At 34.8% G+C, this 14,553-nt stretch overlaps 2 protein-coding genes and 1 long non-coding RNA gene across 5 annotated transcripts; 1 reads left to right on the top strand and 2 right to left on the bottom strand.

The window, feature by feature from the left end:
- The first annotated feature begins 277 nt into the window (after positions 1 to 277).
- On the top strand, positions 278 to 3,981 carry LOC129579797 (uncharacterized). 2 transcript variants are annotated; one of them, XM_055469974.1, is made up of 5 exons: positions 278 to 529; positions 1,304 to 1,704; positions 2,441 to 2,514; positions 2,643 to 3,503; positions 3,598 to 3,981. In XM_055469974.1, the coding sequence occupies exons 1-5, from the start codon at positions 395 to 397 to the stop codon at positions 3,762 to 3,764; spliced, it is 1,638 nt and encodes a 545-aa protein (XP_055325949.1). In that variant the 5' UTR covers positions 278 to 394; the 3' UTR covers positions 3,765 to 3,981. The 2 variants fall into 2 exon arrangements, with proteins under 2 accessions (XP_055325949.1, XP_055325950.1); XM_055469975.1 differs by having other exon boundaries at positions 3,567 to 3,699.
- Positions 946 to 3,367, bottom strand: LOC129579798 (uncharacterized). Its single transcript, XR_008689297.1, has 2 exons — positions 2,624 to 3,367; positions 946 to 1,499 (listed from the first exon to the last, which is right to left on the bottom strand). It is a non-coding gene; the product is annotated as an uncharacterized LOC129579798 (long non-coding RNA).
- A 1,554-nt stretch (positions 3,982 to 5,535) lies between the features above and the next one.
- Positions 5,536 to 14,354, bottom strand: LOC129579796 (multidrug resistance protein homolog 65-like). Of its 2 annotated transcripts, XM_055469973.1 has the most exons (18): positions 14,116 to 14,329; positions 13,261 to 13,389; positions 13,129 to 13,180; positions 12,869 to 13,059; positions 12,542 to 12,790; positions 9,971 to 10,142; positions 9,415 to 9,729; positions 9,111 to 9,341; positions 8,107 to 9,054; positions 7,870 to 8,021; positions 7,692 to 7,806; positions 7,473 to 7,621; positions 7,294 to 7,394; positions 7,030 to 7,225; positions 6,651 to 6,943; positions 6,307 to 6,581; positions 5,923 to 6,069; positions 5,536 to 5,840 (listed from the first exon to the last, which is right to left on the bottom strand). In XM_055469973.1, the coding sequence occupies exons 2-18, from the start codon at positions 13,302 to 13,304 to the stop codon at positions 5,649 to 5,651; spliced, it is 3,822 nt and encodes a 1,273-aa protein (XP_055325948.1). In that variant the 5' UTR covers positions 13,305 to 13,389; positions 14,116 to 14,329; the 3' UTR covers positions 5,536 to 5,648. The 2 variants fall into 2 exon arrangements, with proteins under 2 accessions (XP_055325948.1, XP_055325946.1); XM_055469971.1 differs by having other exon boundaries at positions 13,261 to 14,354.
- Positions 14,355 to 14,553: the final 199 nt, after the last annotated feature.

The following is a 14,553-nucleotide window of genomic DNA, read 5'->3' as shown; positions in this document are numbered from 1 at the left end:
AGAGAGTGCAGTCACTTGATCGTTTTTTTTTAATATTTCATGTGTTCAGTTCACAATTTGGACTTAAACCTATCGTAAATGATCACAAAAAGGCAAAGTGAAATAAAAGATACGAGAAGCGGACAGCCTTCTTCATAGTTGTTTTCGTATCAACCTTTGAATTATTATAAATATATTTATTAAAATTAAATGAGACCATGATATGGTGACATTTTTGAACTCTACATTGATTCTATCAATCTTTCGAACTTCTTTAAAATCACTCGCTGCTACAATCGCAGATTCAGTCGGTCACGAAATAAGTTGATAGTGTGTATTGTTTGCATTGCAATTAAATATAAACAGCTTTTTTGTTTTGTGAAGGAATCGATAATTTTGGCATTGTAAAGTAAAAATGTTTTCAACGAAATTCGATGAAGCAACCAAATTGTGGAGCGGCGTTACCGTTCCACCAATTTACAATCCAAATGTTAATTGTGCTCACGTTTTATTGAGTTCAATGAAAGTGCATGGTTCAAAATTCGCTCAAGTGAGTTTCTTCCCCTTCAAAATGTTTATTAAGATGAATAAAAACTAAAACGTTTTCAAACCCGTTTAGAATGGTTGATTCTAAAGTGGTCAGATAAAATCTAATTTGAACCGACAAATTTCAAATTTGGTCGGAAACAATACCTAATTTGGGCCGAAATTCGGTTACTAATTTGGACCGAATAAATTCCCAAAATGGTCCGAAAAAAATCCGAAATGATCGGAAAAAAAAGCTAAGACTTTTTTTCTAAGAATGGCAGCCTTTTTGTCGAAATTGGTCAGATAATTTTCAGAAAAAAACAGACAATTCTATTCGAAAATCGACCGATATCTTCTATTTTGAGCAGAGGTTTTTCTAATTTTGACAGATATCGGTCGATTTTGAGGGGAAATCTTTCAAATAAAAACAGAATCATATTCCGAAAATGGGCATAGTTTTTTCGAAATCGGTCCGATTTTTTAATCTAAATTGAACAGAAAAAATTCACATGTTGCGGAGAAATATTTCAAATAAAAACGGAAAAATACAAAACAGAAAAAAATCGCTTTAAAATAAAATAATGCACAAATAAATAGCGTTATGGTCTTGCCAAGAGCGGAGTCAAAAGTGAGTATGAGCTACACGGTTCCAAGAAGCAGCGACGGACAAATGTGCTACGCGTTGCGTTTGAATACAACAAAACTAACATATAAGTCGCTTATTTGACTTTCTCCTTTCTCCTTCTTTTCGAAATGATTTCTAATGAATTTCTTCATTATTGTTGGCAAATTGTAGATAAATGCTGATACCGGTGTGAAAATAACATTTGCCGAAATGCGTATGCACACGATAAGTATGGCTGAGAATCTTCAGAAGCGCGGTTGCCAGCCAAAACAAGTCATCGGAATCATGGCGGACCATACGGATCATCTGAGTTCAGTTATTTTAGCTTCGCTTGGTTTGGGTTGTCCATCAAACGTGCTTGGCATTTCTGTGGAAAAATCCGATATTATCAAAATGTTTAGACTTACCGAACCGAGCTTTATTTTTTGTGAAGTTGAAAAATATGATTTGATGAAAGAATGCTTGAAAGAATTAAACAATGATGCTCCCATATTTACATTCAATGGGACGAAAGGTGATTCAGAATCAGTTGAAAGTCTCTTTGAAGTAACGGGAACTGAGGATATTTTCATGTAAGTTTAAATTCAAGCCAAAGGGTGAACATAATGCATACCGGGCAACGCAGCCAACTTCACGTTGGTTACTACTGAAACCCATTGAAGTATGCTTGTGATTGAAAAACAAACAAACTAATGTTAACCAAATGAAAAATAGTTCCAACAAAAATTGGAAAAAAATATTCCCTGAAAGAGTACCTTTTCTACTTATATTTAGCCAAATATTTAAAAAAAAAATCGTAGGTTTTGTTTCGCTACAACAGTGTTCTAAATTGTATTTTTTTTCAATAACTTCATACTTCCATTTTGATTAAACAGCAAAGTTTTGTCTAGAGATCAAACCTACGATTTTTTTAAAATTTGGCTAAATATAAGTTGAAAAGGTACTCTTTCAAGAAATATGTTTTCTATGTTTTTGAACTATTTTTCATTTGGTTCTAGTTAACTTTAATTTGTTTATTTTTCAATCAGAGGCCTACGTCACTCGCAACGCAAAGTGGCACAAGCTTGTACCATTTTTCACATACACACGCGTATTAACGCGACGATTAGATGCAGAAAATGGGACATGCTTGTGCCACTTTGCATTACGACTGACTGTAGTTGACCGGGCAACCGCTTTGACGTGGCGCTGTCAACAATGTTGCCCCATTTATTCACACTTTGATTCAAGCGAAATTTGGGAAATAAGACCATTTTCCCAAATTTCGCGGTTTAATTTTGAAAATAATATTCAAATTTACAATTCAAGTCCCGTCGAAGTCGATGGAATTAATGATGTGGCAGTGATTTCAAGTTCATCAGGCACTACTGGTCCATTTAAAGGTTAGTATCTTTGTTGTTCTATGAATGTTTGGATTAATAGTGTTGAAAAATTGTTCATTGGCAGCTCCAACGTTGAGTAAAATAATTTTGAGTATACGAAAAAACTTACCCAATATTCTATGTTATAGGTGTTTGTTTGCCGTATGCAGCCCTTCTATGGGACGTTCAAACGTTGGATATCATCACATCGGATGATGTTTTGTATACCCTTTTCACATATCAATGGATAACCGCATATGCTATTCTTTTTTGGGGTGTATTATGTGGTTCGCTTCGTGTAATATCAAACGTACCATTTTCGCCTCAAACACAATTGCGTTTGCTCGAAGACTATAAAATAACATGTACAATGTACACCCCGCATCATATCGCTGGCTTTTTAAAAAGTGGACTTTTGCCAAAAACCAATCTTCCAAATTTTAAACGTATCTTGCTCGGCGCATATAAAGTTTCATTTTTAATGCTTGATGAATTTCGTTCGTATTTACCAAATACAATTTGCATGGTTGTGTACGGTACGACTGAGGTCGGTTATTTAACCGTTGCTTCAAATGGTAGCCACTCCGAGGGACAAATGGTTGGCGGTTTTCATTTGAAAATTGTCGATTCAATGGGAAATCGATGTGGCGTCGGTGAAAATGGTGAAATTCATTGCAAAGGCCCCTACAAATTTCTTGGCTACTATCGAAATGAAGAATTGTCGGCTGATGCAATTGATGATGAAGGATTTTTCCCAACGGGTGACATTGCACATTTCGACACTGAGGGAAATCTACACTTGATCGATCGCGTAAAAAATTTGATATCTACACATTCGCTCTATAGCATAGCACCAACTGAAATTGAAGAAATTCTATTGAAAAACAATGACATTAAAGACGTCTGTGTTGTTGGCATTCCTTATGAAGGTGGTGACCTACCAGCAGCTCTCGTTGTTCGTGCAGATAAATCACAGATAACGGCCGAAGCTGTTTGCAACATTGTTGAAGGTTTGTTTTTTACTATAAAACGATTTATTAGTTTTAATCTGTTTTTTTTTCCTTGAAAATTAGTTAATTTGAACATTCAATTGATTCTCATTAGATAATATGAGTGCTCACTACAAGCTGAGTGGTGGTGTTTATTTTATCGATTCCATGCAAACGTCTTTTTCGGGAAAGCTCCTTCGTAGATGGGCCAAAGAAATTGCTGTCGACAGGTTTTATAAACAAAAACCAAGCATTAAAATCGCTATCGATATATGCAATTGATTATTGCATAAATAGACCGATCCTGAAAAAATGGCAACATACATTTTCTAACATTTACACATTTTGCACAGTGTATGCAATACATCAAACACTGAGCAAAATGTGTATGCAAATGAAATGCTATGCATAGCATTGTAGTGATAGTATTATTGTTAAATATGCAAATTTGTCAAATTCACAAATAAATTCTCCAAATACAAAAATCAATTGGGCAAAATATCATGTTGTTTGCTTTTGCTTTGCTCTATTTTCACTTTTCCACATACACTGAGCACTGAGGACGAAATATATAAAAATCTAATCACTTCATCAGATCGGACGTAACGAAAATCTTTTTGGATTCATTTCAATGTTTCATTCGGACAAACTATTAAATTTGGAATCTGTTTACTAGCCTCGTGTTCGCTTGATCATTTGCAGTCATCCAATCAATTTATTCACGCAAAAATGGAGAATATTTCGATGCGTTTCGACAAAGAATCTTGTCAAACCAAAGCGCATTTCTACAAATTGAAAACTATAGACTGGATTATCTGGTTAGACTCATCATAATCGGGGTTTTCCGTTAATTTATTCCAATAAAAAAGAAAGAAGAAGAGAAGAGTGAGTCATTTTGTGTTGGCAATAAGATTGCGATTGGATTTTGGGAAGAAAAATTTACGGAACGAAGAGCGACTGGCAGGTGTCTTTAGCAAAAAAAGGTATCACACATATAAAAGAAACCATACTTATGTCAAGTAATAAGAACACAATGTAGGAGTGTGGCGTTCGGCACGTGAAGGTAAGCTATATGAATATGTACATTGAAAAACGTGTCTCGTTCGGAAAACTAATGCACATGACGTTGAAATGGGAAAACATAATTTCCGTAAGTATGATATTAAGCATGTGAATTAACCGAAAAATTGTTGCAAAATTGTTGTAAACCCCCATCCTTCTTTTTCTGGTTAAAAACAGCAAACATTTGAAGTCAAAACAAAAATATAAATAGAAAATTGAACCATTGCGACAAACAAATTCCCTCAGAATATTTTAGTTTTAAAGTGCAACATAAAGTTTTTTTCATATGGAGTTGTTGTTGTAAACTCTATATAAAAAAAATTCCATGTTGCACTTTGAAACTAAAATATTCTGAGGGAATTTGTTTGTCGCAACGGTTCAATTGACGAAACTTCACCAAAAATGGAAATGTTTAAATTCGCCTGTGAAAACCGAACGAGTGGAACAAACACACTCGTAATTATTATGTGGGTTCCGTTTTAGTTATATTTCCGTTGTGGAAACTAACAAAATGCATTATTTATGTTTATTCTTATTTCGAAACGGATTCGAAATGCTTATGCCGATTTTCAGTGTTTCAAGATTCAAGTGTATTAGTACTTCATAATTTGCAAATGGAAATCAAACAAAATTGCATTTAACACAACCGCACCGAACCGATTGCACTCTGTACAAAATGTGTTGTTGCCATTCTGTTACCATTTCCTATAGGGTCTAAGTCCGAGTTGTGAACTTTACACATAAAATATAGAAAAAACGATTATTCGACTGCACTCTTTTTAATCAACAATGACTGTTCTATAGAACTTTTATAGACTGTTCCATAAGAATTCTCCATATTTTTACCTGAGAAGGTGGTATATATGTATAGTATACTTTAGTATACTATTGCGAAAGACATTGAGAACAAGAATCTACATACGCACAGAGGCAATGTATGAACATAGGTCCGTGTTTTTTTTACATACAATAAAAAATAAACAAAACAGAATTCTTTATAAAGAATACATTGCTGATGCATTCTAAATGGTGAACTGCAGAAAAACCAAGTTGATAAAATTTTTAATTTTCGAATTTAAATGTACAATTTGTTGCAATTTTTTTTTATTTTTGAGCATTGTATAGTCTTGTGTAAACTCCATTCTGTGCAAGTAATTCGGTATGAGAACCCGATTCGACGATTCTTCCATTTTGAACAACACAAATAATGTCAGCATTCTGTATTGTGCTTAGACGGTGTGCTATGGTAATAACAGTTCTACCTGATCGAGCCGAGTCCAATGCTATTTGAACAGTCTGTAATATGAGAGTCAGTCAAATAAAAAGCGTCAGTCGAAATTCGCGAATTATATTTCAACTTTGGCAAGATTGAACTCACCTTTTCACTGTGCAAATCAAGAGCCGAGGTCGCCTCATCAAGGAGCAAAATTTTTGGATTTCGGATAAGAGCTCGAGCGATAGCAATTCTTTGCTTTTGTCCTCCAGATATTTGAGTTGCTCTGCTGCCGACATTTGTATCGTAGCCCTAAATCACCGAATTGACATTTGTTGATTAGAACATATATGAACCATTGCGACAAACAAATTCTCTCAAATATTTTAGTTTTAAAGTGCAACATAAAATTTTTTTCATATGGAGTTGTTGTTGTAAACTCTATAAAAAAAAAATTCATGTTGCACTTTGAAACTAAAATATTTGAGGGAATTTGTTTGTCGCAATGGTTCATATATTAATCGTACATCTAATTTAAAAATAATGAACCTGAGGTAGCTGTGCGATGAAATTGTGTGCGTTTGCAATTTTGGCAGCATCGATTATTTCGTCCATTGTCACTTTTCGACTACAGTCACCGTACGCGATATTCTCAGCTATGGTTCTATCGAATAGGGTTGGCTCCTGTGACACAATACTGATCTTTGATCGTAGATCCTTCAATGTGATATCATTGGATATTTCGTCGAGACCAATGTATATCCGACCGTGTTCTGGATCGTATAGTCGTTGTAACAGTTGAATGCATGTCGATTTACCACAGCCTATAAATATAAATTGATTGAAAAGATGAATTGCCTGAGTATCTGTTGATAAATTTAATCATATTTTACCTGATGGTCCAACCAATGCTACTGTTTTTCCTTCTGGAATATTCAAATTAAACCCATTTAAAATTTGAACATCTGGCCTGGTTGGATACCGGAAATCGATATGCTCGAATTTGATGTTATTCCGTTTATCTGCTTTCCTATTTTTATTTGCGATATGTGGTGATTCAATCAATGGGGAGCGATCAATAATTTTGAATAGACGATGAGCCCCTGTAAACGCTGTGGTAATTGCAGGAGCCAAAACTAACGTTTGACTCATAATGAAAACACCATAAAGCAACGCCTCACAAACTCTGTTGAACGAATAACAGAAACATAATAATATATTCAATGCAGTTTGAAGAAGATATGACGTTCTTATCGAGTTCTTAGTTAGTACCTTATGGCATGTTTGTAACTTATTTCCCCGTTTGCTACCATATAGCTACCGTAACAAAAAGAATATCCATACGCAACAATCGGAATGGTCAAAGTAGTTGAATTTAACAATCCACGCCAAAAAACTTTCTCTCGAGCGATCTTTTGAACATTTTCCATTTCGCTGGTGAATCGTGAAATTGTCGACTTTTCTTGCCCTAAAACCAAATGAAAATTGATTGTTTACTAATTGCTCACAAGTAATAGTTGAACTCAATTAAATTACTCAAGCTTGCAACTGTTCTGATATTTGCAATCGCTTCTGCTGCTACTTTCATCCCCACTGCGGTTGCATCTTTCTCTACTAATTCCGCGTTTGACGTACTCCTAAATGATAAAAACACAATAAGTTTGTGTAGCTAAAACTAGTGTTCAGAACATTTGTTCAATGGTCACTGGCCATACCTTGCTTCTAGAAGTACAATTGGTATCAGAAAAATTAAGGAGGTTAAACAAACAGCCGTCAATTTAGTTGATACGGATAGTGAGATGATCATTCCAAAAACAACTGTCGAAACCGACTGAAGGATCACACTCAATGGAAGGCCAATAGCCTGAGTTCATAAAACAAAAAATAGTTTAGATTTGTGTAAATGAATTCAGAGTATAAGAATAGAGACATACAGTTTGTACATTTGCTGCATCTGCGCTCAAATACGAGGATAAAATCCCTACGGAATGCTCTTCTTCATCAAACCACGCACATTCTTGGCGAAGCATTGCTGCAAACGTCATCAATCTGGAGGATACAATGCATTTTAGTTTATCATTTTAAAGTTTAATGTTGTGAAAATATCCATACCGAACTCGTTGGGTCAGTCTTGCCCCAGCCTTGGCTAACAAAAATGTTTGTGTGATTGCCATGATAAACATGAGAACACCAATACCAAGGAATATCAAACATAATTCCAGAACGGCGTTAGATGCTTCGTCTCGATCAAGGATTGCAAATGTCTATAAAATAGTATGAATTGAAGATTTTTTCCACCGATCCAAGCAATTGACATTTGAAAATAAAGAAACTAGATTTGTAACATACGGCAAACACTTCTGAGAAAATGATAGCAAAGAGTGGCATTGAAAAGCCCAACACAACAGACGAAATGATTGCTATCGTTATGATGAACCAGTCTGGTTTCAGAAGTCGCAAAATACGTTTGAAGCTCTTCCAATACTGTACTGAATCTCTCTCTTGGCGTTGTTCCTCTTCGACTCCGTCCAATGTAAATTCATGACATTTAATTTCACTGTGACGTCTAGTTTGACTATGTTGTGTTTGTTTCTCTTCGTTTTGAGATTCATCAAATTTTTCTAGCTCGTGGTGTGTGGATTTTACCATTTCGTAGTAGCGTCCTTTCAACGCGATCAATTCGCTGTGCGCTCCATCTTCAATCACTTGCCCATTGTCAATAAAGACGATGCGATCAGCATTTCTAACAGCAGACATTCGATGTGAGATGACGATTGTAGTTCGACCTTTGCTCGCCCGATCCAATGTTTCTTGTACATATTTTTCCGAATGATAGTCAAGTGCTGAAGTGGCTTCATCCAAAAGTAGAATTTTCGGATTTTGTACAAGAGCACGGGCGATTGCAATCCGTTGTCTCTGTCCACCTGAGAACTGTGAACCAAACTCACCCACCATTGTGCTGTACCCTTGTGGTAAAGCTGCAATGAAATCATGTGCACCGGATATTTGAGCAGCGGCAATGACCTCTTCATCTGTTGCACTAGGTTTGCCATATCGAATATTCTCACAAATCGTAACTGAAAAAAGAACTGGCTCTTGACCAACAATCGCAATACTTGAACGCAATGAATTAATATTCAATTCGCGGATGTCACAACCATCTATAAGTACAACACCATTGTTCGGATCGTAGAATCGTTGAAAAAGATGTAAGCATGTCGACTTTCCATTTCCGGAATTCCCTACAAGTGCCACCGTTTGACCGGCTTCAATTTTCAAATTTAATCCATTCAAAATCTGGAAGTAGTATATAAAGTAAGCAAGCAAAGTAAAATAAATGAACCAATAAGTACCTGCACATCTGGACGAGATGAATATCTAAAGGCAATATTTTTAAACTCAATATCTCCCCTTAGGATTGTTGAATCCAATACTTTTCCATGCGTATCCATTGGATTAATCTTTGATTTGCGATCAATTGTGGTGAAAATATTCTTTGCTGATCCACGTGCAGACGCCAATATTTCCCAAAACGGTGGAATTCGAGCCAAGTTTTCAGCACCAGCAATAAAAACATTAAAAATCTACGAATCACGTTTAGTGAATAGAAAACCACAGAAGATCACAAATTGATTTATCTTTGAATAATAAACTCACAGTGATCACAGCAGCTGCTGTATACGTTTTTTCGACATTTGCTCTGTCATCGAGAACCCATTGAACACCAAACCAAAATGAAACGGCGCATGTTGCAAAGTAAAGGAAACGCGTGATGGCATCTCCAATGCATGCATATATGCCTTTTCTCTTTGCAGCCTTTTCAGCTGGTAATAATCGCTTTTTGTATCGTTCTAATTCGATCTTTTCGCCACCAAATGCGAATACCGTTCGAATTCCACTCAACACCTCTTCAACAACATTCGCCGCTTTCGCATATGCATTGAGCTCTTTCGTAGACGATATTGCCTGAACCTAATTTTAAAAACAAACTTGTTCCATGACATCTCTCATTTAAATTAATTTTCATAAGCGTACAACGTAGAAGGAATGTTGTTAGAGGAGAAGTGAGGCCACCTTTACAAAACAGACTAGACGCCGCAGGGCATTAATCGTCTTTAAACGCTTATTTTTGTTGTTGTTGTATACGTTGTACGCATACTTGTATTGCCATTGTAATCTCTGAATTAATTTGTCTATTTCCTAAATAGCTTACCTTAGCAATCAGTAGATTCATTACGAAAATTATCGGGATATATGACACAACCAGCAAAGTCAATTTCCATCCATAAAAGAATGACGTAATTACATAGATAGCGCACGACATAATCGAATACAAAAAATGACTAACTTGTTCTGCAATCCCAGCTTTTATCTTTTCAATGTCTCTGTGATAAACGAGATAATAAATGAATTTTATCTACTTCATTTTGTAAGTATTTCAACAATTTATGACCATTGATCAATTTCTTTTTGCTTTTCAACAAATTGAGAGTAATGCAATTGGTGACGACGGCATTCCTCTTAAATTCCTCAAACTAATTATGCCTTCAATTGCCCAGCATATTGTTTACATTTTTAATCTTTGTATTTCTCATAGCGTATATCCAGCCGATGGGAATAAAGTTATTATTAAACCTCTTAATAAAGTAACAAGTCCCCAATCAATTTCCGATTACAGACCAATCAGCATAATCTCAGTCATCCCCAAGATTTTCGCGATTCTATTGAATAGCCAGGTCACTGGTTATATTAGAATCAAATGCTATTCTTCACGAACGGCAATCTGGTTTTAGAAAAAATCATAGTTGTACCACCTCACTATTGAACAGTGTTGGGCAGTCATAACGATTTTTGTATCTAGATAAGATAAGATTTATTTCATTTTGAATAAAATGTATCTAGATAAGATACTGTCATCTTATCTAAAAAATTGAGAAGATAAGATATTATCTTAAAAGAATCTAGATATTTTTCAAGATGTTTTATCATATTTTTTTAATCAATTACAATTTCAGACTAAAATAATAAATATTAGTCTTCTTCACAAACCATGAATTATCGAAATCAGAATCTACATTAAAACATCTTAAAAGTATCTAGATAATACTAAAAGATACCGTTAAAAAAATATGTATCTAGATAAGATGAGATATTTTAGTATAAGATGAAGATAAGATAAAAGATACCATCTTATCTGTTATCTTATCTGTATCTTATCTGTTATCTTCATCTTTACCCAACACTGCTATTGAACATATCGGAGAGTATCAGATCGTCATTGAATCGTAGAAAATTAGTAATTCTTCTAGCACTTGATATTAAAAGCGCGTTTCCGTCAGTTCCTCATGATGTTTTTTTAAAAGTTTGTAAATCGTATGGTTTTTCAAATAGCGCGGTTAAATTAATTAAATCAATTTATAGTAACATTCAGCAAAAAGTTAAAGTCGGCGATCAAGAGTCAAACTTTGTTTCAATTAATAATGGAGTGTTGCAAGGTAGTAATTTCGGCCAAACTTTCTTCTCCCTTTACTTCAATGATACTCTCAATGTGTTTGAAAATATGAAAGGCCATTTGTTCGCAGATGATTGTCAAGCACATATCGAAGTAGATTTTGATAAAATAAACTCTGACCTTGCCAAGTTAAATGATTTTCTTTTACGTCGCGGTATGATTATAAATAGTTTAAAGTCAAAAGTAATGATCATTGGATCAAAGCATCAAACGGGTCGGTTGAATTTTGATATGATCAATGAAGTGAAATTAGGTGATGAAAAAATCGAATTCTGTAAGTCAATAAAGAACTTTGGTGTTATTTTTGACGGAAACTTTACTTTTCAAGAACATGAAAAGTGTAAATTGCAAAAAGTGTATGGCGTGTTGAATCGCATTCGTCACACTAAGCGATTTATACCCAATTACGTCAAACGTGATATGGCTGTAGCTCTGATAGATCCCATAATTGATTATGGAAATGTGGTAACATACGGCTGGGGCGCCCACAGCACCCAAAACCAGGTGCACCGTGATCTTGTTGCTGATAACGACAAGATTCGATACATTTACGGATTAAAACGTAATGATCATGTTACTGAATATCGTGAGCGTTTGAGTGGATTGACTCCTGAGAGCAGAGCAAAACTGCAATCAGCAGTCTTGATATTCAAGCAGTTGTCAAATTGTTCGCCTGAGTATCTGAATCGCATGTTTGTTCGTAATGGTGAATCGTCGCGTTATCCAGATAATCTTCGCATGAATTTCAATCCGCGTACTGCATTTGATACTCGCGCATTTAGTTTCTCTGCAATCAATTTTTGGAATAGTATATCGGTCGAAATTAGAAATTCTTAATCTCTAGTCGCGTTTAAAAATAACCTAAAGCATTTGTTACGTTCCACGCAGTAAATTTTTAGATATTTTTCAAATGGTAAAATACTCGGACCATTGTTATAAAATTTCTTATCCAATTTAGATTAAGTTTGACTTTTCATTTGATTTTTCTCATTAATGTTAACGTACTTTAATTGCAAAAACTCATCATCATTGTATTTTCCCATGGTTTTCCAGAATCAGGCTGGTTTTACCATGGTTTTCCGGACCCAATTCTGGTATGAAAGCTTCACTTTTATATCATCCCTCCCCTGACTGTATTCTCTTTGCAAAAGACGCACGATGGGCGGAATTTATGCCGTACTGGGTCTCTGACCAGCATGTTCTCAGCTTGCTGGGAACACATATTGGCATAAATGTAGGCTCCGTAATAAATAAATAAATAAATAAACTTACTCAGCGAGTCGAACGGTAAAATTCGATTTCCCTTTCTCCTTATCATACCAGCCGATATCTTGTTGCATTAGCGACGCAAAGTATGCTATTCGAGTTCGAGTGATTTGACTTGTTGCCGCTCGATTAAAACAGTCAACATGAATGATTCCAGCAATTAGTTGTACCAACGATGTAATTAATGATGCAACCAAATAGGCATTCGAATCGTTTATGATTTCGGTATTATTCTCTTCGATATTTGCATTTTTTCTATGTGGACAAAGGTAAAAATAGAATGCATACGAGTATCACCATTTAAAAAAAAAACAGATGAAAATAAATTCGTACAAAACTTTTCCGCCTCCAAACCATTTAAGCACAACGGTCGGTGTGCTCGTCACATTTTCATTTCGTTCGACCAGTAGAGTTGTTACTTCACCAAAAAGGATTAATAATATAGGAAGCGTACAAGCTTTTATGAATGTAAACAGTACACCAACGAGTAATAAAGTTAAATCCCATCGAGAGGCAAAACGATACTATGGAATTATTCAAAAGAATAAATTAATCGATTGAAACGCATAAAATACCATCTATGAAAAATATACCAATGATAAAAAGCTCGGGGTTCCCGCACGTTCATGAGGATGTTCAGTTTTCCTAAAAATAATTCATATCCAATGATCAAACCAACCATGATCGAATTTCAGAATTTAAAGTCTTTTTTTTATAAATCTTACATTCTTGTTAGTGAAGAACCAATTAGCTGGCTAATTGGCCGCATAAGTGTATACTGGCTAACGAATGTATAGGTCAGTGAGAAAACTTCAGTAAGAACTGAACGCACTCATCTGAACTGACGTTTGTGACTGATATTTAAATCACCAGGTCAGAGTTTAAATGAAACCAAACATCGACATTTTTTTTATCAAGTTTTTGAAAAAAATAATAACGCAAATTATAAAAATGACTTTTAAATTGAAAATAATTGAAATATATATATTTTTTTTTAATTTGTATGATTTGAATCAGAATATTCAAATCAAAAGTTATTATACTTTGAATGTACTAATGTCACACAGATAGCTGGCCAACGATTGGCTTACACCAGTTGTTGGTGTAAGCCAAGGCAAAGACAATGCTGGCTAACGAAAAATCATCACTGATTCTTGCACTTCTGCAATTATTATGTTGAAATGGAATCGATTTCGTTTCTCATATTTTCGAGAGTTTATTATTCCAGCCAATTTAAATATTCCAACTGAAAACTACACCTCTTTCACTGTTTCTGTATTCAAATGCAAGAAACTATCTTAACAATGAAAAACTGACAGGCGAACAATTTATTCGTGTAGTCTTCAAAATCGCGGAGATCACTTAGCATAAATTTGACGTGCAGGGTTCTGAAGACAGAATACGACTGACAAGAGTAAAGCTGCATCGAGAATGTCGACTCAAACAATAATGTTTCTCCAAAACCATTTCTATCGGTCCATTATATGTCTGCTTGCGAAATAACAGATTCAGTACTGAGCGCTATCATATTCAGTACTGAGCGCTATCTAGTTTTCAATGAAATTTTCACTGAGGTGTACCTATTTCACAGGTATATATCATTATATGTACGTAATAAATAACAACGCGAGCAGACTATGCGTATGTGAATATGTGTGTGATGTACAAAATGTATGTACACACAGGGGAAAAATATATAAAACTACACAGTAAGATCAATCAAAACAAGATTTATGCGACAAATCGTGTAAAACGTTAAAAATGTGTAAAATATCGTGTAATTTTCAATGTATCAAAGATGACGCATAATACGCTTGACAGATCCGTGTATCGGGTAATAGTATTGACCAATTCATTGTTTTATTTGAATTTACACGATATTTCATCATTTTACACGATTTGTTGCATAAATCCTGTTTTGATTGAACTTACTGTGTAGTTTTTTATATTTTTTCTTCTGTGTGCATACATATTTTTCTTGTTTTCATTGTTTGGGGGCAGAAAAAGAATAAGAATTT

The sequence above is a fragment of the Sitodiplosis mosellana genome, unplaced genomic scaffold (genome assembly GCF_009176505.1).
Source record: "Sitodiplosis mosellana isolate CC-2019 unplaced genomic scaffold, AAFC_SMos_1.0 Smas_scaffold_6561, whole genome shotgun sequence".
In the NCBI taxonomy this organism is placed as follows: Eukaryota; Metazoa; Arthropoda; class Insecta; order Diptera; family Cecidomyiidae; genus Sitodiplosis; species Sitodiplosis mosellana.
Note: the sequence above shows the minus strand (reverse complement) of the source record. Positions and strands in the feature narration are given on the sequence as shown.